This window comes from Osmerus eperlanus, chromosome 25, assembly GCF_963692335.1.
Source record: "Osmerus eperlanus chromosome 25, fOsmEpe2.1, whole genome shotgun sequence".
Taxonomy (NCBI): Eukaryota; Metazoa; Chordata; class Actinopteri; order Osmeriformes; family Osmeridae; genus Osmerus; species Osmerus eperlanus.
The window spans coordinates 5,533,287-5,555,625 of record NC_085042.1 but is presented as its reverse complement, the minus strand read 5'-3'; the positions used below and the strand labels follow the sequence as shown (position 1 = coordinate 5,555,625).

The 22,339-nt window shown below is 47.3% G+C and overlaps 3 protein-coding genes across 6 annotated transcripts; all 3 read left to right on the top strand.

Moving 5' to 3' along the window:
* The first annotated feature begins 2,305 nt into the window (after positions 1 to 2,305).
* On the top strand, positions 2,306 to 17,103 carry LOC134011838 (protein shortage in chiasmata 1 ortholog). 3 transcript variants are annotated; one of them, XM_062451325.1, is made up of 29 exons: positions 2,306 to 2,467; positions 7,454 to 7,529; positions 7,666 to 7,795; positions 7,903 to 7,993; positions 8,103 to 8,299; positions 8,486 to 8,648; positions 8,786 to 8,891; positions 8,982 to 9,123; positions 9,204 to 9,293; positions 9,379 to 9,511; positions 9,650 to 9,744; positions 9,851 to 10,099; positions 10,238 to 10,276; positions 10,414 to 10,920; positions 11,077 to 11,253; positions 11,362 to 11,538; positions 11,745 to 11,837; positions 11,999 to 12,192; positions 12,273 to 12,345; positions 12,444 to 12,513; positions 12,701 to 12,876; positions 13,102 to 13,207; positions 13,812 to 13,923; positions 14,138 to 14,259; positions 14,401 to 14,488; positions 14,630 to 14,761; positions 14,972 to 15,121; positions 15,378 to 16,542; positions 16,826 to 17,103. In XM_062451325.1, the coding sequence occupies exons 1-29, from the start codon at positions 2,439 to 2,441 to the stop codon at positions 16,909 to 16,911; spliced, it is 4,968 nt and encodes a 1,655-aa protein (XP_062307309.1). In that variant the 5' UTR covers positions 2,306 to 2,438; the 3' UTR covers positions 16,912 to 17,103. The 3 variants fall into 3 exon arrangements, with proteins under 3 accessions (XP_062307309.1, XP_062307311.1, XP_062307310.1); XM_062451326.1 differs by lacking the exon at positions 2,306 to 2,467 and adding an exon at positions 6,884 to 7,230; XM_062451327.1 differs by lacking the exon at positions 12,701 to 12,876 and having other exon boundaries at positions 12,444 to 12,581.
* susd1 (sushi domain containing 1) lies at positions 2,936 to 6,870 on the top strand. The gene is made up of 12 exons (XM_062451328.1): positions 2,936 to 3,258; positions 3,454 to 3,633; positions 3,723 to 3,902; positions 3,991 to 4,170; positions 4,328 to 4,507; positions 5,025 to 5,189; positions 5,330 to 5,424; positions 5,519 to 5,705; positions 5,924 to 6,017; positions 6,171 to 6,426; positions 6,547 to 6,586; positions 6,693 to 6,870. The coding sequence occupies exons 1-12, from the start codon at positions 3,123 to 3,125 to the stop codon at positions 6,830 to 6,832; spliced, it is 1,833 nt and encodes a 610-aa protein (XP_062307312.1). The 5' UTR covers positions 2,936 to 3,122; the 3' UTR covers positions 6,833 to 6,870.
* A 2,260-nt stretch (positions 17,104 to 19,363) lies between the features above and the next one.
* tal2 (T-cell acute lymphocytic leukemia 2) lies at positions 19,364 to 21,917 on the top strand. Of its 2 annotated transcripts, none has more exons than XM_062451715.1 (2): positions 19,364 to 20,295; positions 20,762 to 21,917. In XM_062451715.1, the coding sequence occupies exons 1-2, from the start codon at positions 19,991 to 19,993 to the stop codon at positions 21,108 to 21,110; spliced, it is 654 nt and encodes a 217-aa protein (XP_062307699.1). In that variant the 5' UTR covers positions 19,364 to 19,990; the 3' UTR covers positions 21,111 to 21,917. The 2 variants fall into 2 exon arrangements, with proteins under 2 accessions (XP_062307699.1, XP_062307698.1); XM_062451714.1 differs by having other exon boundaries at positions 20,759 to 21,917.
* The last annotated feature ends 422 nt before the right edge of the window (positions 21,918 to 22,339 follow it).

The window sequence follows — 22,339 nt, the reverse complement described above, 5'->3', positions numbered from 1 at the left end:
TGGACTTTATTTCAGTGGTTTCTTGAAGTTGACCTTGAATGGACATCAGACACAAATCATTTCAAACGTTTTTTAAATGAAACAGACAGGACACACAGAGCAGCAACTTCTATTTGACACCTTCACATGGGATCAACGAGAGAAGGGCCTAGTTATTTCTAGGAAACAGAGAGATCAGAGATCTCTTCCAGAGACTCCCATGTCACATCTGCAGTGTTGTGCTGTATCGTCGCCCCCTATAGGACACTGCTGGTAGTGTCCTCAGAGACGTGCTGCTGGGTTGTTTCAGGGAGGGGCTGGTCGTAATCAGCCCACAGCAGCAGGCGGTTGTGGAAGGTGGGGGCTGTCGTTGGTTGGGGTAGAGAGACCCCTACCCAGGGCTCTGGTGGAGAGAGAGAGATAGCAGGCCGAGGAAACTAATCTCCCCATCCCACACATCACCATGCCAGCTTAACACCCAGTTTGAGCCACTGGGAACACTGTACGGTGGTGAAGGATAGTCTTAAGTGGTCCTGACCTTGATGTAAAGTATTGACATTGACAGGGAGCTCTTACAACCTTATGTCAAACACTGTGGACAACATGTGTCAAGAAAAGGTATGTCGTTTTTTGGGGGTTAAAAAAGAAAGACATGTTAGACATTTTTTATTGCTTCTATTTCCTACTTAGCATTAATCCTGATGGGAATTTGGTAATCATACTCAGTGAGTTATCTTTAGTTTGTCTGTACTTCCCTGTTGACATGACCGTTTACATTCATCAAATTAAACCTCAAACAGGTTCCAGGGGCCAAATTTAGCTCTTATCTCCTGACACATGACTGTGCAAATTCCCCAGCGCTCTTCTAGTGACCCCAGAGCATAACGAAGACCATCCCCCCTGTGAACAACACTGAGGGTAACTCATCAGCCGGAATGAAGACATGACAGACTAGCCCGCAAACCACCAGCTCATAGAGAACCATCCAAAAAAGAAAACAGTTGGAAGTCTGTGTGACCTCAGATCACTCTGGCGCCCTTTCTCATCATCATGGCTATCAAGTCCATTCAGAAGCCGGGGGCTCTACAGAGCGGAAATCAGAAACGGTGGGGATAAAAACAAGCGGCTCCTGCTGTCTGTGAGAGCGGGAGAGCGATGCATCTCGAGATGAAGCGCTGGGGAGCAGCTGTTGTGACTGCTGCCTGTCTTCTGTGCGCCTTGTCAGGTAAACATGTCTAAATAACTCCAGAGTGTGGACTCGTGCAGAGCTCTTAGACAGTGGTACATCAGCATCATGGATACGTCAAAAATGTTTCTGGAGAACCCTGATGGTGAAAGATTAGATCTTGAACCAAAAACAGGTGTGATGTTGACAGTTGTTGTTTATCGGGTTGTAGACTTCCAAGTGGCCGGTCAGATTGTGGATGTGTGTGCCACCTGTCACGCCAACGCTACCTGCGAGGACAAGCCAGGTGGCAGTGGGAAGGTGTGTAACTGCATGTATGGCTTTGTCGGAAACGGCAGAATTTACTGTCAAGGTGCGTACCCCGTATATGCTTAGGTACCTCTCTTATGCAAATCTTCTCACTTACCATGTAAACAGGTCAAAGTAGCTTTCCTTACTTCCTTTTGCCTTGGTTTAGATAAAGATGAATGTCAAATAGGGGCCACGAAGATATGTGGATTGCACACTTCCTGCCATAATACCTACGGCAGTTACTACTGTACCTGTCAGGCAGGATACAGCCCTTCCAACAGTCTGGTCATCTTCATCCCCAACGATGGCACCCACTGCCAGGGCAAGTTGCAATTGTGTTTCTGAAGATGACTTAATGGATATTTTACTGTTATAGTGTGTTTTGTGAGAGACACATTGAGGTCCTTCACTAGGTTTTCATACTGTAGTCTTTCGAGTTAAAATGACGCTATGTCATGTCATGAATGATAACACCCCCATTCTTCTGAAATCTACTCATTAGTCACTGTGTTGATGTTTCAACTGACCCCATTTTGAGATCTTAACCCTGTCTCTGTCTGTCTGTAGACATCGATGAGTGTAGGATACCGGGGATCTGTGGAGAGGGGGGTAAGTGCAGGAACCTGCAGGGGGGGTTTAACTGCCACTGCCAAGTCGGATACAAGGTTCACAATGGAACCGAGCCCTTTCACCCACGCCAAGACCAAGCCTTCTGCAAAGGTAACAGACCTGAATGAGAGAGTAAACACTTTACGATGACACAAATGTCAGTTGAACATTTGACAAAATTGTTCAGTCAGAATCCTTTTCTATGGTACAAATGTCTTTCAGTCATCGACTGTGGGGATCCCCCATCTGTGACTGATGCAGTCCAGCTGTCTGGCACAGGGACACACTATGGAAGCGTCGCTAGGTTTGGCTGTGAGAAGGGCTTCCTCTGGAAGAGTGGAGACAACACCTCTGTGTGTGGGGTGGATGGCCAATGGATTGTCCCAAGTCTGGTCTGCGAAGGTAACCTTGTTTCTTCACTTCATTTGTCATAACGCTGTCTGGCTATGCGGAGGAGAGCTGTGATGGTCAAATCATTTCTTCACAAGTCTGAATTTGCTCTCGAGCTGTTTGTTTGTTTGTGAAGGGAAAAGCTTTCAGATTGAGTGTTATTGTTTTGCCTCCCAGAGGTTGACTGTGGTGTCCCCCCCGATCTCCCTCACTCAGTCATGTTGTGGGATAACAGGTCCAGCATGGGCTCTGAGGTGGTGTATCGGTGTAGCTCTGGGTATCACAATGTGGGAGAGGGAAACGTCTCGGTGTGCACTGCCAGTGGGCAGTGGAACAAAACAAAGTTTTTATGTCAAGGTAAAAATAAATCATCACTTCAAGTTCATGTTTTTTCCTATCTCGTACCGATCCAAGCTCCAACTGATCACGGTCAGATTAACGTTTGAGCAATCGATTATGAGTTTAGAGTTAGGGTTAAAAACGTAGTACTTCTAGAAGTATTAAACGTCTTACTGATGTACTATTGTCATTACTACACATTCTACTGAACTGTAATCGCCGGTGTATTTGAGGTACTCTGGGGAAAATACGTCAGTCCTACCATGATGCATTTTCCCTTATAGAGGTGTCATGTGGAGATCCTGTAATACTGCCCCACACTGGACAAATGTGGAATGGCAAAACCACCCCTGGAAGCTATGTATTCTACTACTGTAAGAAAGGATTTTTTATTGAAGGTGGAGCAAATCTGTCCCACTGTACAGAAAGGGGTTCCTGGACTAGGCCAAGCTTATCATGCAAAGGTATTCTACTGTACCTAAACTTTTAACATGAAATTGTGTAATTGACTGGAATTACATTGTATTCATGACTGAAAGGAAAGTAGATCTTTGTGATACACAAGTTGTTCCAGAGTTAGAAATGAAATCAATCCTGTTAACTACAATAGATCTATTAAGCTATTCTGTGTCGTATCACCGTGTTGCTTTTCTTCCTAGAAATAGCATGTGGGGATCCCCCTGCCCTGCCTCACACCAAGCAGGTGTGGGGGGGCCTCTCTAACCTGGGCAGCAGTGTGTCCTATTACTGTAAAGATGGATTCTATCGTGAGAAAGGAAGCAATGTGTCCTTTTGTGCAGAAACTGGTTACTGGACTCATTCAACATTGTCATGCAAAGGTAACATGTTATTTGAAGTCTCCTTTTTTTTATACCGAACACTTAAAATACTTTTTGGAGATCCAATTTTCCTGTGTTTTGCCTCCCAGAGGTTGACTGTGGTGTCCCCCCCGATCTCCCTCACTCAGTCATGTTGTGGGATAACAGGTCCAGCATGGGCTCTGAGGTGGTGTATCGGTGTAGCTCTGGGTATCACAATGTGGGAGCGGGAAACGGCTCGGTTTGCACTGCCGGTGGGCAGTGGAACAAAACAACGTTTCTGTGTCAAGGTGAACTTTTTAAAATTGGATTCAAATATTTTTCTTTTTTTGTCGTTTCTCAACTTCTCACCACCCTGATCAACCATTTGAATTCCAGAGGTTGACTGTGGGGAGCCTCCATTTAGACCCCATTCTAAGATGATCTGGGACCATGTGTCAAGGATGAACAGTGTGGTTTACTACCTATGTGACAAAGGATATTTTCTCTCAAATGGGAAAGACTATACTGTGTGTGAAAACACAGGGTTTTGGGAGGAGAATGATCTACATTGTGAAGGTGAACCACTTTCATCCCTAAAGACTGATCACAGTGGCTCCTATGAAACGCTATTTTGTTCTTATAATTAGTTTGTAATCATTCAGTCAAACTGTACTTCTGTATCTGTCATTCTATGAACTTAGTCTAACCAAGACTAAATGATCCCCATGTATAGAGATAAGTTGTGGTCAACCACAAATCCTTCAATATACTAACATACTGTGGGACAATACAACTGGACTGGGGAGTATGGTTGAGTATGTGTGTATGGATGGATTTTACAAAGACACTGGAAACAGTCTCTCAGCTTGTAGAAAATCAGGAGAGTGGGAGAAGGTTACATTGAAATGCAAAGGTAAAGTAACAATCCCTCTCTCTAAAATGTTTTTTTTGAAACGTTGTCGTATTGTTTGGATAAATGCCATTCCAGTGCTTCTCTTCACAGCTGATCCGCACACCACCATTGTGTAGTATGCACTGTGTACAAGTATCTACTGTGTACTTCAGTGCCTAGTATGTAGTCCAGTGTGTGGACCGTAGTGTACCAGTTAGTGGTCCTCCGAGGTTCCCAGGGAACAGTTTGACTTTGGGATACTTAAGGCTTGTTTTCGCACCTCCTCCCCTGCTCCACTGGAGGGTGGTGTTGAATTGATCAAATCTGGCAAAACCTTCCCACGGCCTCTAATATCTGACTTGGGCTTTCCTTTCTTTCATTTTTTTTGACCAATAGGAGCAAAGAAAGCATATATTCATAGTTCCTTCACAGCATGACTAATGAAGAAGAAAAAACTGTTAAAACATTTTTTATTCTTTTTTTTAAAAATTATTACTAAAATTAAAAAAATTAAAAATCTTCTTATTTGTGTCTTCAGCTAAATGTGGTCCTGCCCCATACCCTGTGAATTCTGAAGTGATTTGGCACAACAGGAGTGCTGTCCTCCATGGCTGCATGAAGGGACACCACAGCTGGAAGGGCAGCAACATGTCTGTGTGTGACGACACTGGGAAGTGGCAGGAGGCCACATTGAGATGCAGAGGTATTTGTCATGAGCAAACAGATTAAATCCCCCTCAATTGAAATACTGCTGTTATGACCTTATTTCAAACGTGTCTGTTTGTCAACACTTTGTAATGTCTCGCAAAGTTAACACAGATGTTATCTGCTCGGACCTTCCAGAAATCAAGCCAGCCATCAGCGAACTGGCAGTTTTTAATGACAAATGCTTAAGATGGAAAGCAGAGAAATACGAAGAGGACACCGAAAATTACAGAGTGAGCTATGAGTAATTTAACTTTTATTATATTTTACACGTCAACATATTGTTACTGCTCATAGACAACGTAGCTGTGTCACCCGCCTGTATAGGTAGTATTCAGTGGATTCAGAACCTATCAAAGGAACTTTCATGATAAGAGGAAGATGGCCCTGGGCTCTGATGAAAACCAACTGGAAGTATGCCTGGATCTGCTTCCTGTTACTAACTATACCATCACAGTCACTGCAGTGTCTGCCAGGTTCACCTCCACTATCTCAGCGAACACCAGTTTACAAGGTAGAAACTACCCCGATACTTACTATCATACACAAAGCATTGGGACTTCAAACCTACTGTTGTGTTTCAAATGAAGATCAAAATCGTATTCTTTGTCAAATGTAATATTGTTAGCAGAAACGTTCATCCATATCAGTGTAGTTCTTTATATGCAGTCAAATGCTCTACCACTGTGCAATACATACAATGGGACATATTCAATCTTGTCATGCTGATAGTTCCTCAAGCACCAGAAGTCTTCTACCGGGAATTTGAAACCCCGTTCCCCAATCTGTGGCTACGCCGATCGGCCAGCACTCTAGACCCAATCAGGTACTGCAGACTTGTTTCTATATCTTAAACTATTTTCCAAACTATTTTCCTTTGTCAAATCTTATCTACAGAAGAAAAGTGTGTTCTGAACTGACACTCAAGTCTGAACACACTTTTTTTTATATCTCATTTCCCTTGTCTTTTTGTTGGCAGTTATTACCAGGTGTTTGTCTTGCCTCTGGAGGGAACCCTTGTGTTCGACTGCGCCTCTCCCAAGAACCCAGACTTCCTACGCCAGAGGGGCCTCCATGGACAGTACATCACAGCACAAGTCCATCTGAAGAATGTAGGGAGAGAGATGAACTTCAGTGTGGGGGATGCACACTACTATGAAGGGTACTACAATGCTCCCTTACTGTACGGCACAGATTACTACATCATTTTACGAGCTGTCAGTCAGTGGAGAGGGGTAAGAGATATTCATTGATATATATATATATATAAGGTAAAGCAGACCCTGTGCAACGGTATGCACTTTTGGTAACTGTAGTTTTTAATATCATCTGTTCTATGCTCTGCAATTTCACAGGCTTTTAAACATTCTTGTGTTCTTTGGGCAAAAGTGAGAGGTAAGGAATTATTTCACTTTCTTAATCGTTTTGTGGTTCAGGGCTTCAGGCTGTAAATGATGGTCACATGTCTTATAGTGATTGTGTATTTTTTCTTTTGTTGCAGGAACATCTTACGTGATGATGATGTCAGCAGTTTTTGTTAGTGCAGCAATTGGACTTTTGGCCACGGTCGTTATTGTAGGATACTTGTACACTACTTTTACAAAGACGCACTGTTGTTTTAGATGTGGTCAATCCAATTAAAGTTTAAAGTAGGCATACAGTATGTCACTCAGACTGGATTGACATGTTCTGTGTCTTTTTTTACAGTTTATATCCTGATAAACTGTAAGGCCCTTACTCATTCGCGACATTTTGCAACATTGACCTTGTAATTTTACCACTGATGTAGCTTTAACAGTGTAATGTATTTGGTATTATTTAAATGTTATTTCATGCAATAATCAATAAACACATTTAACTGAATTAAATTAAGTAGTTTGCACTTCACTCAATGCCAACCACAAACATAAAATAATTTCAATATTTCACGAGTCTCAGTTGTGCTTTGCTTTGTAAACCTCTGCGCACGAGTTTGCTATAAATCACACTTCCTACGAAACAATTTGAAGGCAGGCTCGTTGTACTGAAGTCGCCAAAATGTAAGCATTACAAATGTGTTTATTAAATCTACATGTAAAATGTAAAACAAAAGACTTGTTGACAAACAATTTTTCTGAAACAGGTCGCTAACTAGCTAGATTAGCAAAGTCATCTGAACAGGCCTCAGCAATGTAGTAATGTAGCGAAAGTTAGCTCACCAGCCGATAAAGCTGTTTAAGTAGCCATCGTGCCATTGCTTTATGCCCTATTTTACTGTTCAAGGTCTGAGGAAGAGTGTGGCGTCTCCAGGTCTATCTTCCCAGCAATCAGATATAGAGCTCTTGACTATGTTTGTGAGGTGAGGAAGCCTTCCTCCCCTTCTCTTTAGCTAGGCTAGGCCCAATGAGTAGTACTACTTTACTTAGCTTGCAAGCTAGTTAACAAACTGACTCAGTTTGGCCAGTTTGACTCAGTTTGGCCTGTTGTCAATTCAGGCTTCTACCAGGCAGAAGTTGACGATGCACTTGTTCGCCCTCCCAATGCCCTATAACCTAGACAACAGTGACCTTTACCCCCATACTGGAAACCTCCCTGAGGTAACCTTCAGGAAACCGTGGATTAGAGGTAGGTTCTCACGAATTGACGAGATGGCTGGCAAAATAATCTGTCAATAATCACTGTAAATTCTGTTATGACTGTAACTGCTTTCACTGTTCCTTCTTTTTTGACAGGGAATGTAATATCAACCTGCAAACTGTCAGTCAGTGGATCGGTGCTTGCTGACTTGGGAATTAATGGTCAACTAGCAGACTCATTGGAAAAGTAAAATGTTATTAAAAAATCTAGAAGCACCTTTAACGGCTATATGTTAACTGAAACCTTTTTTTAATTAAAAGGGGGGAGACGTAATGTATTTTCTGTTGTTGTCCAGTCTGAATGTGAAGGTTACCCAAACAAAGGGGGCTGCTGTGGATGTGATATCGAGCTCCAATCCCAACTCCCAGGTGCTGGACAGAGAAGAGGCCTACTGGTTCCTACGAGAGGCTACAGAACAGGGGATTTCTCTCTGTCGCGAAGTCTTCAGCAAGAGCACAGAAGTGCTGATGGGCCAGAGACTTATCGACGAGGGTATATTCTGAATTTATAGTATTATCTGCCAGTGTTGGATATTAAATCAAGATTTGACCCTTTTATAACCCAAGCAATGACATGGAGAGCGATTCATAAATGCCCATAGATGAGGACCTATAACCAGCCTAAACCCTCAAAGGATCTCTTGCCTGTGTCGTCTAAATGGCATCACCCCTTCCACAGATCTCCTCGTACCAGAAGAAGTTCTGTTTGTCGATCCCTTGCCCCAGTTCAGGATGCACCTGCCCACGCTGAGGGCCAAACTAGCCAGGCTCCGGACCCTCCCTGTGCCAGACCCCCTGCTCAGCCCCACAGGGGGATGCCTCTCGGAGGACACCATGCTCCTGTAGGTGCCGTGTGATGGGACCATGACCAGCCCGCTGCTCATCTCCAGCCTCCTGGAATGTCTCAAACACGGAGTGGTGGTTGTCAGAGAGGGAGACATTGATATTATTATACCCTTTTGTTTCGTTATCTTCTTAGGCATTGTGCAAGTTATGAGGTACCTCATGATGAAGAGCCAGAGAGCACAGAGACATTTTCAAACACTGAGGAAGTGTTCAGTAAAGAAATAGTGTCGATTGAAGAGGTAATATGGAGGATAATGACATATATATATATATAGGTGCAGAATTATGACTGAAACCTTTATACTTAGTCAATATTTGTTTTCTTACAGTCTCTGCTGCTGCCTGTTGAGATGGACCTCTATACGCTCAAGAACGAATATTGCATTTCTTTTCCAAACCCCCGCAATGTACTGAATGTTACCCAGGAGTTGATGGATGATCGTATCTCGTGGTTGGATCTACAGTGTGCAGGTGTAGTGCTGGGTCTGGAGCTGTTATTCTAGGGATCCAAGCTGTTTGCTCAAATCTTTTTTTTTTTTTTCATCCCTCAGACACGCATCCGTCTGTGGATATATCTCAGTTTGAAGTGCCAAACAGGCCAGGCACTTCCTGTCCCTATACACCCGATCTCAGGTCACCAGGTACAATTCTATTTCCCTGTAAAGTTAAGGAAAACCTATATGAGTGTGCTGTGTCTGCCTGCTGATGAAGGTTCGTGTTTACTAGCAGGCTATCTGATGCTTCCTACGGAGTTAGAGATGGACCTGCCCCTGACCCCAGCTCCTAAGATCAGCCTGTCCCAGATGGGTCTGTCTCCCGCCAAGATCCCAGCTGAGCAACTGTCTCCCGTCTATAGGAAGTAAGTCACACACCGTCATGTAACCAGGAATTAAAGGGAGAGTAAACGTTGTTAATTGATAAATCGACACCAGCAACCAAGAGTGAGGCCACGAGCACTGTGCGGTTTCCGTTGCCTCTGTGACTGTCTGTGTTCTAGTTGTTTCGTGTCCGAGAGAGAGCAGGAGGAGATGGAGAAGACTCTGTGGACGGCAGAGAGACACACTCAACTAGTTCTGGGATTCCTGCTGACAGGTAAAAGCAATTGTACAGTTCGGGGTTACATTTATCCCTCGCCTCGGCGCGAGAAGAAGGCAGTTTGACCGCACGGCAAATGACGCGTGTCTTGCGTTTCCGACAGAGCCTGTGTCGTCTGGACCTGCCGTCCGCTTCCAGCCCCTGACCCAGGCCTTGACACTAGTTACCACTGGCCAGTCGAGCTCTGTTGACATGGAAACGGATCCACCAGCAGTCTCACCAGCACTGTCCGAAGGGCTGACTGGTTGCCATGACTTCACTGAGAGCATGAGCTCTGAGCATGCTCGTGTTATTGATGCTTTGAGGGATGAGATGGAGGATTTCACACCTTTGTCCCCCAGCCATATGGACTGTAAGCCCTCCCTCCCTCTCTCAGTAGACCGTGGCAACCGGCCACACTGCACATCCAGTCTCACTTTCACTTGAACATGTATTTCACGTCGGTGAACATTTAACACGGTGTTTCTTGCCATGCTTGATGTTTTCCCAGATATCCTGAATGAGTCTATTGACGATTCCGCTCGTTCCGGTCAGTTCCATTTCATTGGGGTTGTGCTTGTGGTTCACAGCAGAAGTTTACCCTTTCAGACAGTATGCCTGGTTTTCAGAAGGGGCTGCAAGAGAAGGCTGTAACATTTTGCTTCCTCGTGTCTCCTCAACCTCCAGGGCCATCCACTAAGGTCAAAGCCAAGTCCATGCCGAAGACTCCGCCTCCTCGAACACCTCAGCCTCACCAGGAGAGCCAATCAGCTGCAGGCGTGATTGCAGGAGGAACGGCAATCTCCTCCAGCGATGACGTTATAAACAAGGCTGTGTCTGATTTCACTGCGCTCCTCTCCAATGACAAAGCCAGTTCTGCAAATCCAGCTGGGAGTTCAGTCTGTGTTGGCCCTGCCTCCCAGGAGAAATCCAACCAGCTAATCAGACCTGGGAGAAGGGATGATATCCAGCCGATTCAGGGTGCCAGATCCCCCCGACTCACCCCCACCCCTAGGCTCACCCCCACCTCTAGGCTCATCCCCACCCCCAGGCCCTGTGTGGTGGACCGCCGCAGGAGTGTCCCTCTGACTGGCCCTCCAGAGGGCCTGGACCCCCTGTCCAGCTTCATGATGCTCAGGTCCCTACAGAGAGCCCATGTCCCTGTGGTGCCTCAGAGCTGCTCCAGCCCCCCAGGTACGCAGGCTGCAGGGTCCTGTGCCACGCAGTGTGGTTGGAGCATGTATATGTGCTCTATAGGATGGTTTGTTTCCTGATGGGGTCTTACTCTGCAATGTAATATTTTTTGGTATGGTTATATTCTATACATTTTTGGACCTTTGACTTTATTAGTTCCTAAGGCGAGCCATACACCACAGCCACCTGTGATGGAACAGAGGGTGGACCCAGATGCCAAGCCAGCCTATGAGAGACCCGCAGTCACAGGAAGTGAAATCAGAGTCCAGGAAACGACCAATAAAATAGCTGATGACAAACACGACAGCAGAGTGATCGAGGTTCAAGCCACAGGTATAGTGTCCCTGCTGAAGGTACAATTCCGCCTCTTCCAATAAATAAACACAAAGTCAAACACATCGGCCCAGTGTGTTTGACCCCTGTCCCCTCCCCTGGCCGTAGAGAGCCAGTGGCGTGCGTTCAGCGAGCTGAGGACTCTGGCCCGAGTGTGCCTGTCCAGGGCTGGGGACCTGGGCCTCAACACAGCAGCCTGCCAGGACTTCCACAGCCTGGCTCCGGACCACTCCCGCTTCCTCCTCAAGCAGCAGGAGAAGGAGCTCAGCCTGGGACCGGACCACGGTGAGACAGACAGGACAGGCCGCACCTCCCACCAAGCACACACCACACCGTAGGCATAGAGATCGCTTTTGATGTCTGCAGAAGGTGTCGCGTCATCTCCCCAAGGGCCCACATTGCTCAGAAATGTTTGGCTGACCTTTCGAAAGCCGGGGAAATCATTGGGATATTAACGAGGCTTGTCGTCGATCCTGTCGATGTCACGGCAGACCGCGAGGAGATGTATAACCAGGCGGCTGTGATCCATGTCCTGGTGACGGTGAAAGATCTGCTGCTCAAGTGTGACCTCGACACTGCTGTGGGTCAGTATTCAGCCTCTGGCAGGTTTGGGATATTTAGTGGAGATAACAGATAATCTGACGTTGAATGGGCTCCAATATATCACAGTTTAAATGTGTAAAATGACACTTTTCCCTCGTTTAAGCCATTCTGTTTCCCCTCCTGTTGTGTGGTGTTGTGCCAGACTTCCTGTCCAGGGCCAGTGATGTGTGTGTGGGCCAGGACCAGGACCAGGGTCTGGTGCCGCTGGGCCGGAGGCTGCAGGTTCTCCTGTTCCTCAGCCAGAGGAACCAAGAACCTAACCCCAAGATCCTGGAGATGCAGGAGCACATAACCGCCTGGCTACAGAACAGAAAGAGCCACAACCAGGCGTCCAAAGTCAGCCCTTCTACATCAAGACAGCATCAGACCTTTGTCCTGCTTGTTAAGTGTTTTTACTGATTTTGTCTGTGTCCTAGGTTCTGGTTATTGTAACGTCAGGGTCAGACCGTACTAGAGCCATGATCATCAAAGGCCTAACCCAAGCCACAGGTATGGAAATGAGCTTTAACCAGATACATAATACATAATCTACAGCCGTAAATGTCAAGGAATCTTTTCGTATCTTAAGTTGCGTGTGTGTGTTGCAGGTCAGACTGTATCTGCTTTGTGTCCCGAGGAGGGCAGGAAGAAGCTGGATAAAGCCAGAGTGTTGAACAGGTGGCCCTCTTTAAATCTTTCCCTGAACCACAACTACAAACCATATCCACAAACGACTTATCGTGAGGGTGAGGAGAGTCTTCCTCTAAACGCCTTCTATGTGTTTGTCGGTGTGGGTGTGTGTGTGTGTCGGGATTTGTGCGTGTTGGTATGTGTGTGTGTGTCGGTATGTGTGTGTGTCACCCAGCCTGCGCGGCAGCATGTGTGTGGTGGTGTGCGGCCAGCACGTGGGTGCAGACTTCCCCTGGCAGAGCTTGTCTCTGGTGGTGGAGTACGACCCCACGCCGCCCTCCCCCTGGGCGCCTGTCTGCCGGGAGAGGAACATCTGCTACCTGACCTTCCGCACCAGCCTCCACAACACCAGTCAGTGCTGTTCTAACTAGGGCCGGAAACCACTAGATGGTGTCTGAAAACAGTACTGGAGAATGTCAAGCGCTGCGAGGACTTTTCACAGAGTGAAAGGTTCCCGTCTTCAAGGTTTCTTTCAAGGGTTTTCCTTCAAGGCTTTTTCATTTCCTGATATTTTGGCGGATGTGTGTCTGTATGTATGTGTATGTGTGTGTGTGTGTGTGTGTGCGCATCCCTCAGATGATGATCCAGAGTCTTGGTCGCTGGAACAGAAGGTTCCCCATACGGTGTTTGTGACAGAAGGCCTGCTGAACTGTCCCCTCCTCCTGCACCTGCTGGAGTCCACGTGAGTCGACACTGTCACCAGCAGTCCAGGGTCACACTGTCACCAGCAGTCCAGGGTCACACTGTCACCAGCAGTCCAGGGTCACACTGTCACCAGCAGTCCAGGGTCACACTGTCACCAGCAGTCCAGGGTCACACTGTCACTAGCAGTCCAGGGTCACACTGTCACTAGCAGTCCAGGGTCACACTGTCACCAGCAGTCCAGGGTCACACTGTCACCAGCAGTCCAGGGTCACACTGTCACTAGCAGTCCAGGGTCACACTGTCACCAGCAGTCCAGGGTCACACTGTCACTAGCAGTCCAGGGTCACACTGTCACCAGCAGTCCAGGGTCACACTGTCACTAGCAGTCCAGGGTCACACTGTCACTAGCAGTCCAGGGTCACACTGTCACCAGCAGTCCAGGGTCACGCTGTCACCAGCAGTCCAGGGTCACACTGTGGCACTCCTGCAGTTTCAACACTACATATAGAAGAGACTTCTGTTGAGTGAGTGTGAACGGCTGTGCGTCAGTGTGTGTGTATACATGTACATATGTGTGTGTGTGTATACATGTACATATGTGTGTGTGTGTATACATGTACATATGTGTGTGTGTGGCGCAGGTATAACATGACCGTGCTGGAGAGGAGCCCCTCCCAGTCGTTAGAGAGACTAGGAGGGACTCACCACTACGCAGTGGTCACCGTGGATGAGAACACTGCCGTTGTCATCCAGGTAGGTCGAGCCCATGGACGATGCACTGCCGTTTACCACTGTATCCCAACACAAAACACCCCTCTTGGTACAGTATGGCTATTCACTTATATCAACTTTTGTTCAATTGTGTATATATGTGTGGGGGGGGGGGGTGTTTTATATGGATGTCTAATGTATGTGTGGGTGGGTGAATGTATATTCAAATGTATATTTAAATGTGTGTGTGTTGCAGGAGCAGGACGAGTTGTGTCGAGGCCGGGCCTGTGAGGATGTGGTGTTGAGACTGACTGCTCTGTCTCTGCAGTACAGCTGCTGCTGGCTCCTAATCCACTGTCCAGACAGCCAGGGAGGAGGGTGGGCCAGCACACACACACACACATACATGTACACATGCACAAGCACTACACACACACACACACACATAATACACAAGTACGTTTTATGTCCCATAGCTTGGTTCTGTGTCATGTGTAAGGGGCTTCTCTGCCGATGCAGGTTGACTAGTGAGGGCTTCAACAACCTGGTCTTGATTTACTCCTCTCTGGTCCTGTTTGGCCTGAAGTCTGAAGATCTGGATGTTAAGGTGAAACAACCTTTTCAGCCGTTATGTCTTCATAAACATGATCTATAGAGGATGCCCGCCTAGTATTAGGTCTCCATCCAGGCTGTGTTCTGTCCTGTTCTATCAATAAAGTTTGATTTGATTTGATCTGTGTGTGGTTAGGTCCTGATCGTGCCAGAGATGGAGGATATAGCCAGGTGGATCTGCCAGATAGCCTTCCGAACCCTGATGTCCAGTAAAACTGACCCCTTTACCTACCTCAGTAGAGAATGGCTGTCTGTGATGCCCTCAGAGGTGTGGTTCTAGAACTGTAGATGGGGAAAACGGTCTGTGTGGGTGTGTTCACGGGTGTGTTTATTGTCGTGTTTGTGCCCACGCTCGCCTCATTCATGTACATGTGTGTGTTTGTATGCATCTGTGGGTATATGAATGTGTGTCTGCCTTATTGGGTGCGTCTCCGTCTCTGTGTGTGTTCATGTGCCCATGTGTGTGTGTTTCTCTTAGGAAGAGAAGTGTCTCCTGGCCTTCCCCTGTGTGAACCCCATGGTGGCCCAGCTGTTGCTGAGCAGGGCCCCGTCCCTCCGGTGGCTCCTGGGGGCCCCTCTGCCCCAGCTACAGGAGCTGCTGCCTGAAGTCCCCCTCAAAGTCGTCAAGGTGACCGGGAGAGCCTCTCTCTGTCGTCCCCCTTGACCCTGTCATGGCCACGGCTCGACTGCAGTCAACCTCCCTGGTGACTGTTTCAGTCCTAGAACTAGACAGTTGAAAGTGAATGTCAGTATGCGGTATAGTCACTGTGTGACCGTTCGTAAACGCCCCGGCCTCGAAGTATGCAGCTAACTTCAGTTGTCTGTCACCCCTTTTCACAAAGTCGTTCTGTAAGACGGGTCTCTCTCCATTCCATGTGTTTCAGCTGTTCAGCGAAACCACATCCCTGTACAAGCCGACCACCACCCCCTCCCCTCCAGAGTCTCGCCCCAATGTTCCTCAGACAGCCCCCGTAACCCCCAGCCCCCCATGGATAACCAGAGACCACCACCAGCCCCAACACCACCAGGCCCAACACCACCAGGCCCAACACCACCAGGCCCAACACCACCAGCCCCAACACCACCAGCCCCAACACCACCAGCCCCAACACCACCAGGCCCAACACCACCAGCCCCAACACCACCAGGCCCAACACCACCAGGCCCAACACCACCAGCCCCAACACCACCAGCCCCAACACCACCAGCCCCAACACCACCAGGCCCAACACCACCAGGCCCAACACCACCAGCCCCAACACCACCAGCCCCAACACCACCAGGCCCAACACCACCAGGCCCAACACCACCAGCCCCAACACCACCAGCCCCAACACCACCAGCCCCAACACCACCAGGCCCAACACCACCAGCCCCAACACCACCAGCCCCAACATCACCCACAAACCGACCCTGGAGCCCTGGACTGCTTCCTCCCCAGCTCCCCCTGTGCTGGGAGCGTAGCAGGAGGGTTCCACCTGTACGACCCTGTCTCAACCACGGACGACCATGCAGCTCTCCAGGTGGACTTGAGCCACCCCTTCGGCTCTGAGAGTTCCAGCGTCCGGCAGAGTTGGCGGAACGACAACCCCTGGGGGGGGGGGGAGGAGGAAGAGGAGGAGGAGAGCGACAGGGAGAGGACTCCGGAAGGAGGAAGACAAGGAGAACACAACTGGAGGGGCGGAGAACCTTGGTCTAGACACCGCGAGGTCTACGGATCCCAAAGAGAACCAGCCGACCCAGGCGCCGCGAGCAACCCCTTTCAGCACGCCTCCTCCGGCTTCAGGCTTCAGGAGCCAGCCTGCCCCACCAGTCCCAGCTTCTTCTTCCCCCACGGCCACAGCGAGCACCAGCACCCAGGGAGCAGCCACTACCTGCCCCTGACCTCCCCCAGGAGGGCCAGGCGGTGGGCAGGCAGCCGGGGGAGTCCCTACTACGCTGGTGGTCAGCGGCGAGGCGGCCTGGTGGGATCCCCCGGATATGGGAATCATTTCAGGACGGGCCAGGAGAGGAAGAGGGTGACGGCCGGAGGAGGAATGTTCAGTTCAGGTAATGTCTAAGTGTCTGATAGCTGCCAACATTGAATGATGATCGATTGACTTTGGTTCAACACATTTGTATCGCTTACGTTTGAGAAGCTCCTGCTAAGCATCAGTTGAAGATGAACTAGTCACATGTGATTTACATTTACATGTAATTCATTTGGCACATGCTTTTATCAAAAGAAATGTACTAATAGTATGCAGCATCTCGACAGGAGCTGGATAATAAATGTGGGAAACAAAGAATAATACCTGATGTAGGTCTCATCTGCTGTCGGTGTCTTTTTCAGCGTTGACACCCGTGAAGCGAGGCAAGCTCAGCTATGAGAAGGTTCCGGGACGAAGCGATGGCCAAACCAGACTGAGGTTTTTCTAGATAGGACATTACCACAGACAGGAGCATATTCATGTCAATGGTGTTCTTTATTTAAACTATTTAACCACACATTGTTTTGTAAACAAATAATACGATGAGCTATTTCAAGTTAAATTAAGCTAGTATGCTCTCCAAGTGTTGTAGTTATTGATTCTATGTCGTTTAATTTAAAAATAAATGAAATGTATTTATTCCAGTTATTTCTGTTCATCAATTCATGTATATTCTTAGCCAGTGACCAGTATGTAGCGGTCAGCCTGGGATCACAACAGGGGTCTTGTCTCCTCTTGTCTGCTTCCTATTGGAGACCAGCAGCAGGTGGACTGGTGTTGCAGTAAAACCTCCATTCAGAAGTGCTGCCCCTGTGTTTACCAACAATAAGACACATTACTGGAGCTATACTACTCCCGAATACCACACAACTAGTTAAAAAGGCTTTATTGTAGTCAGGCAGACTGCATTTCAATGTGAATGGGGCCAAAGTAGCACAGTTCTGTATGAGGGCGACTCTAAAAACAGCATTGTGTTGTCAAAGCAGAACTTATGAAAAGCTTAGGTCATATAGTGTTTGGGGACCAAATATTTCAATTGATGCGAGAAGTGTTCATGGCTCAAATGCTTATGTTTTTATTTCGAGTTTTAATATTAGCAGGAAAATGTTTTTTTACACTTCATAATTATCTTTAAACTAATTTTCAATTGAAAACCAATTTGACATGAACACCTATTTTACTGTCCAAAATTAGAACAAGGTGTCTCCATCCAGATGTATTTTCTTTAATACAAGGTTATATATAGCACTTATTCTATTTCGTAATAAAAATTCTGCTTTTTTTTTAACTAAAGGGGTATTTTTCTCTACATTTTTCCAGTTAAACTGATAAAGTCTCTCCCATTTTGGAGCTCAAACGGTAGTTTTTTTTTTCGTTTGAGCGCTGCAATCCCCTTATCAGCGGCTCTCAGAGTGTGGAGAGAGTCCTTATCTTCACGAGCCAGCAGACTGAAGCCAGCTCCCGCAGGAATGAGCCCTAGACAAAGACCCCCCCAGGGACACTGATCTCTGCCAGCCTAGCAGCCTCCTCACTAACCACATCCACCAGGCAGCTAGCGCTAACCTCCCTCACACCACCGTCTACAACCAACCCAGCCTCCCATCTTCTCTCCTCCTCTGGACACACCGCCTCGCTCACAAGCACACACCAAACAAAACAGAAAAAACGAGGGGGAAAAAGGGTTGTTTTTTAATGGCGGAGGAACAAAAGCAGCGAGCGGTTTAAGAGGTGTCTGCGCGCAGACTAGGTAAACAGCGGCGTAATGGTGCAGTAATCGCCCTGCCACACGTTGGTCCTGCCGTGAATAGAAGATATATTGTGAGAATTGACAGGCTGTTCAAACCTAACCTTTAGAGCGGGTTTCTGGCCGGGCCACACTTTCTAAAGGTCATACGGCAGACTGATGTTTTATACCCCAGCAGGCCGTTCTCCAGAGAGAACCGATGGGCCTGATAGGGCCTCGCTCCTGAGAAGCCAGAACAGTTCTCATACTTGACTTTTTTTGTTGTGTTTTGCGTCTTTTTTCCCCTTCCATTTCTCTCATAACATCTCTACTATTATTTTGAACACCAATAATCATTGTCTTGGATTTCCTTCAGGATCCATGAAGTTAACGGAATTCAATTGAATACCAACTCGATCAAGATACATAATCATGTATTTTCCCTTAAATGCTTCCCAATGGCTCCAATGTTCTTATGGTTCTTCCCTTTGGCACTTATTTGGTTTTCCACAATGTATGCTTCATGTTTAGGCTGCTCGCAATGTTTGGGGCTATCTCGTTATTATGATCGGTGACCTATGCTCTTTTGTAAAGCTCTCTCTTGGAAGTCGCTTTGGATAAAAGCGTCTGCTAAATGCATAAATGTAAACGTAATGTTGTTTTGTTGTCACGTCGGGAGCCAAACAACTCGAGACAGGCAGCCAACTGACGTCCACGTAAGACAGATGAAATGATGCCTCACGGTGAGGGCTGGCCTTACCTCGGTCTAGTGCGGCACTGACTCGGGGTCTGGAGGGGCCGGCTTGGCTGAAGGGGCGTGCTGTGAGTGTGTCTGCAGACCTGCAGCGAAGGAACCAGAGACCCAGAGACCCCCGGAGTCCCAGCAGCACTGCAGGTGCAGCCCCTTGGAAGTGCAGCAAGGCCTATGAATGGCACCAATTCATCTCCGGCCCCATCGGGCCTGTTCTCCAGGCCCGGGCTAATCCCGGACCTAATCGGATTATGTAAATTCTACTCCACACAGAGAGACTTTTATGGAAGGCTGCGTCTTTCAAACAACACTTGAAGGGTGTAAAAAGAACAGTGACAATTGGTTAAACTAGACGTCGTTTTTTTTTTTTGATCTGCGTAGAGGTTGAAAGTGGGAGGCAGAGGGGGAGGGAGCGAGAGAGGGGAAAGGAAGGAGAGAGAAAGCTAGCGCTCATGCTTGTGACCCAGAGAATTGGTGTCCCCATGTTCCCTGTAATTTATGTGTGGGCCTCGGGATGGCTAAACAAGATTACCATAGTCATAACAAACCCCACATTGTTCAACTGTCAATCTGGATGTGGTATTTTTACCTTTTGTGCTCCAATCGGGGGTGAATTCAATGGTAGCAGTCGTTAGTGATATGAAGGTTGGACTGGCCGGGATAGCCGTGGCTAATGTTGGAAGCATGAGCAGGAACAAGTGTTTTGAAATGCAAGGAGAGGATCAAGCAGGGAAACATCTCAGTTCCAAGTCAATAGGACCTGAACCTTGGATGTATTGTCAGCTACTGTACACTGTAAAAAAAAAATCATTTTCAGGAGGGAATCAATTGACATATTCACCATGAAATGTCAGTGGCTATTAAATGAAAGAGAGGTTTCTAACTTCTCGTTGAAAATTGTTGCATTGTCTTTGGTCGCACAATACCTCCAAACTCAAATGGTTACCCCTTTAGGTTAGCCTTTTGTTTTTTTCTCTCCAGGCATTTTCTGTTAACCAGGCAGCAAGGGAATACTGGTGTGGAAGCAGCACTCTCAAGTTAACACCTCACACAATGCCTCCGGCTGTACGGGAGGCTCGACGACAACACACGTCACACAATGGGACTCACCCCGCTATAAAAATGTGCGATGCATGCGTGCACCAGCCATCCCCCTCTCTCTCTCTCCCTCCCTCCCTCCCTCTCTCTCTCTCTCTCTCTCTCTCTCTCTCTCTCTCTCTCTCTCCGCACACAGCAGTAGCCAGTGAGCATGAGAAGACTGGATTGAGTGGATGTACCAACTGGACACACCTCTACAGTACGGATAACCTGAGAAAGACACGTTTGGATAACCCGACACCTTCGCAGTACTCTCACAGGTGAGACGATGGAATATGCAACAGGATTTGTCTACCTCTGAAGACAGATTTTTTTGTGTGTGTTTTAGAATTTAAGGTTTTGGGGAACCGATCGAAAAAAACGTGTGTTTCATTGAAAGCGGAAGGAATTCAACTGATGGGATTTTAGTACCAGGAATGTGTGAAGTGACATTTTGCAAAGGCGTTGTTGCTGTACTCAGACGACTGGCATCATGCGTCCTTCATAGTGTAGCTCTAATTACATGTCTGAATGTCAATTTTATTTATTCCGAGATTTAGTTTTGAATTGAATAATGTTTAAGTCAACATTATTATGGGATACAGTACTGTTGTCAATAATAATAATCTTTTTTTATTTATTACTGTAATACATCATCAAATCAGACCACTTAAGCAGTAATCATTTCACTGTGGCACTATCATGCAGAGTGTCTTATATGCATGTCTCTCCTCTCCCCTCCAGCAGCATCATGACCAGGAAGGTGTTCACCAACACCCGGGAACGCTGGCGCCAGCACAACGTCAACACCGCCTTCGCCGAGCTCCGCAAGCTCATCCCCACCCACCCCCCCGAGAAGAAGCTGAGCAAGAACGAGATCCTGCGCCTGGCCATGCGCTACATCAACTTCCTGGTGCAGCTGCTGGAGAGCCAGGGCGGCCAGCCGGCCTCCCACTCCCCCAACGCCCTGCTCACCTTCCTCAGGGGCAACGTGGAGCGCCTGCATGCCTCCTCCCGGCCCTGGGGCCTGGGCCTGACCAGCGACACGGACGCCCCCTCTCCCGGATCCAGCTGCGACAGCTCCGAGGCCTGGTAGAGGGAGCCTCTAAGCCCAGGGAGGCACCGGAGTGCTGGGTACCTGAGGTGAAGTTGTGACAGCCTCCCCCCCTCTCTCCCATCTACAGACTCTTATTTGGCTCTGAGCTCAGTTGAAACCAGCGCCTGGGTCGGGCATGCAGAGGATATGTTTGTGTCCCAGCGGAATGAAACGCTGGTTGTAGCTACCCTGTCCATCAAGTGTTGAAATGTTAAGAATGTGGAGAGCGGGAGCCTTTTAAATTCAATCTGTAATCTGCATGGATATATCTTGGATGTCTTCTCCCGTCATGTCTTCAGTTAACGTACCTGTCGGTTGGAATGGGGACGAAGGGAGTTTTTAAATATGTGCAAAATGTCCAAGACTGTTCTAGAAAGGTGTTTTTTTTTCCTTGATAAAGGAGCGTCCGATTCACCAGGGACTACAGGCTATTTTACAAAAACCAGGGCACTTCACCTCAGTGTTGACCTGCTGATTTCATGATGAGAATGAATCTGAACCCTACTTGTTTACAGCACTAGATATGATCAAGTTCTACAGTTAAAAAAGAACAACAACTTTCTTTTCTTATTTATTGGGATTCCAGGGATTGAGAAGTTGAGTGACGACGATCCTCTTTGCATTTCGTTAGAAGGACCGTCTCGTCTGTCTATTGAACTATTTAAGCGTTCGCTCTATTTGTACAGGCATGTCATGTAGCCAAAGATTATTATTTGACTCTTGTTTCAATATGGTTTTGTAAATTATTTGGATTTATTTGTGAATATGTTATTTATATGTTATTTATTGGAATTTAATAAATTATTTGTTCATAAATCTGGTTGCCAATATTTTGATTTGTGAGAGAGAAGCTACCATTTTCTAGGTGGATACCGTAGCATCAGGGATTTTCACATCTTACTCCGTGTTTGTATGTAACACAAATCCCAAAACAACAGAGGAAGTCAAGAGTACACCTGCTCCCTCAGTTATTTTGCCTGACCGCAGACAAAACACTGTTGTTCCTGCTCAATGGGTCAAGCCATGATTGTCCACTACAAGCCCTCTGAAGGCCTTGTGGACACAGCGCTGACCTCTGACCTGCGTCCTGTGTCCAGGCCCAGAGGTAGAAAGGACAGCTTAACTTGTGGCCCGAAGTCACAGGTCAGCCTTTGGTCAAACTGACCACTGACCAAACACTAGAGCAGCTCAGTGGTACAGGGTGGATTTAGATACTACCGAGTTCCTAA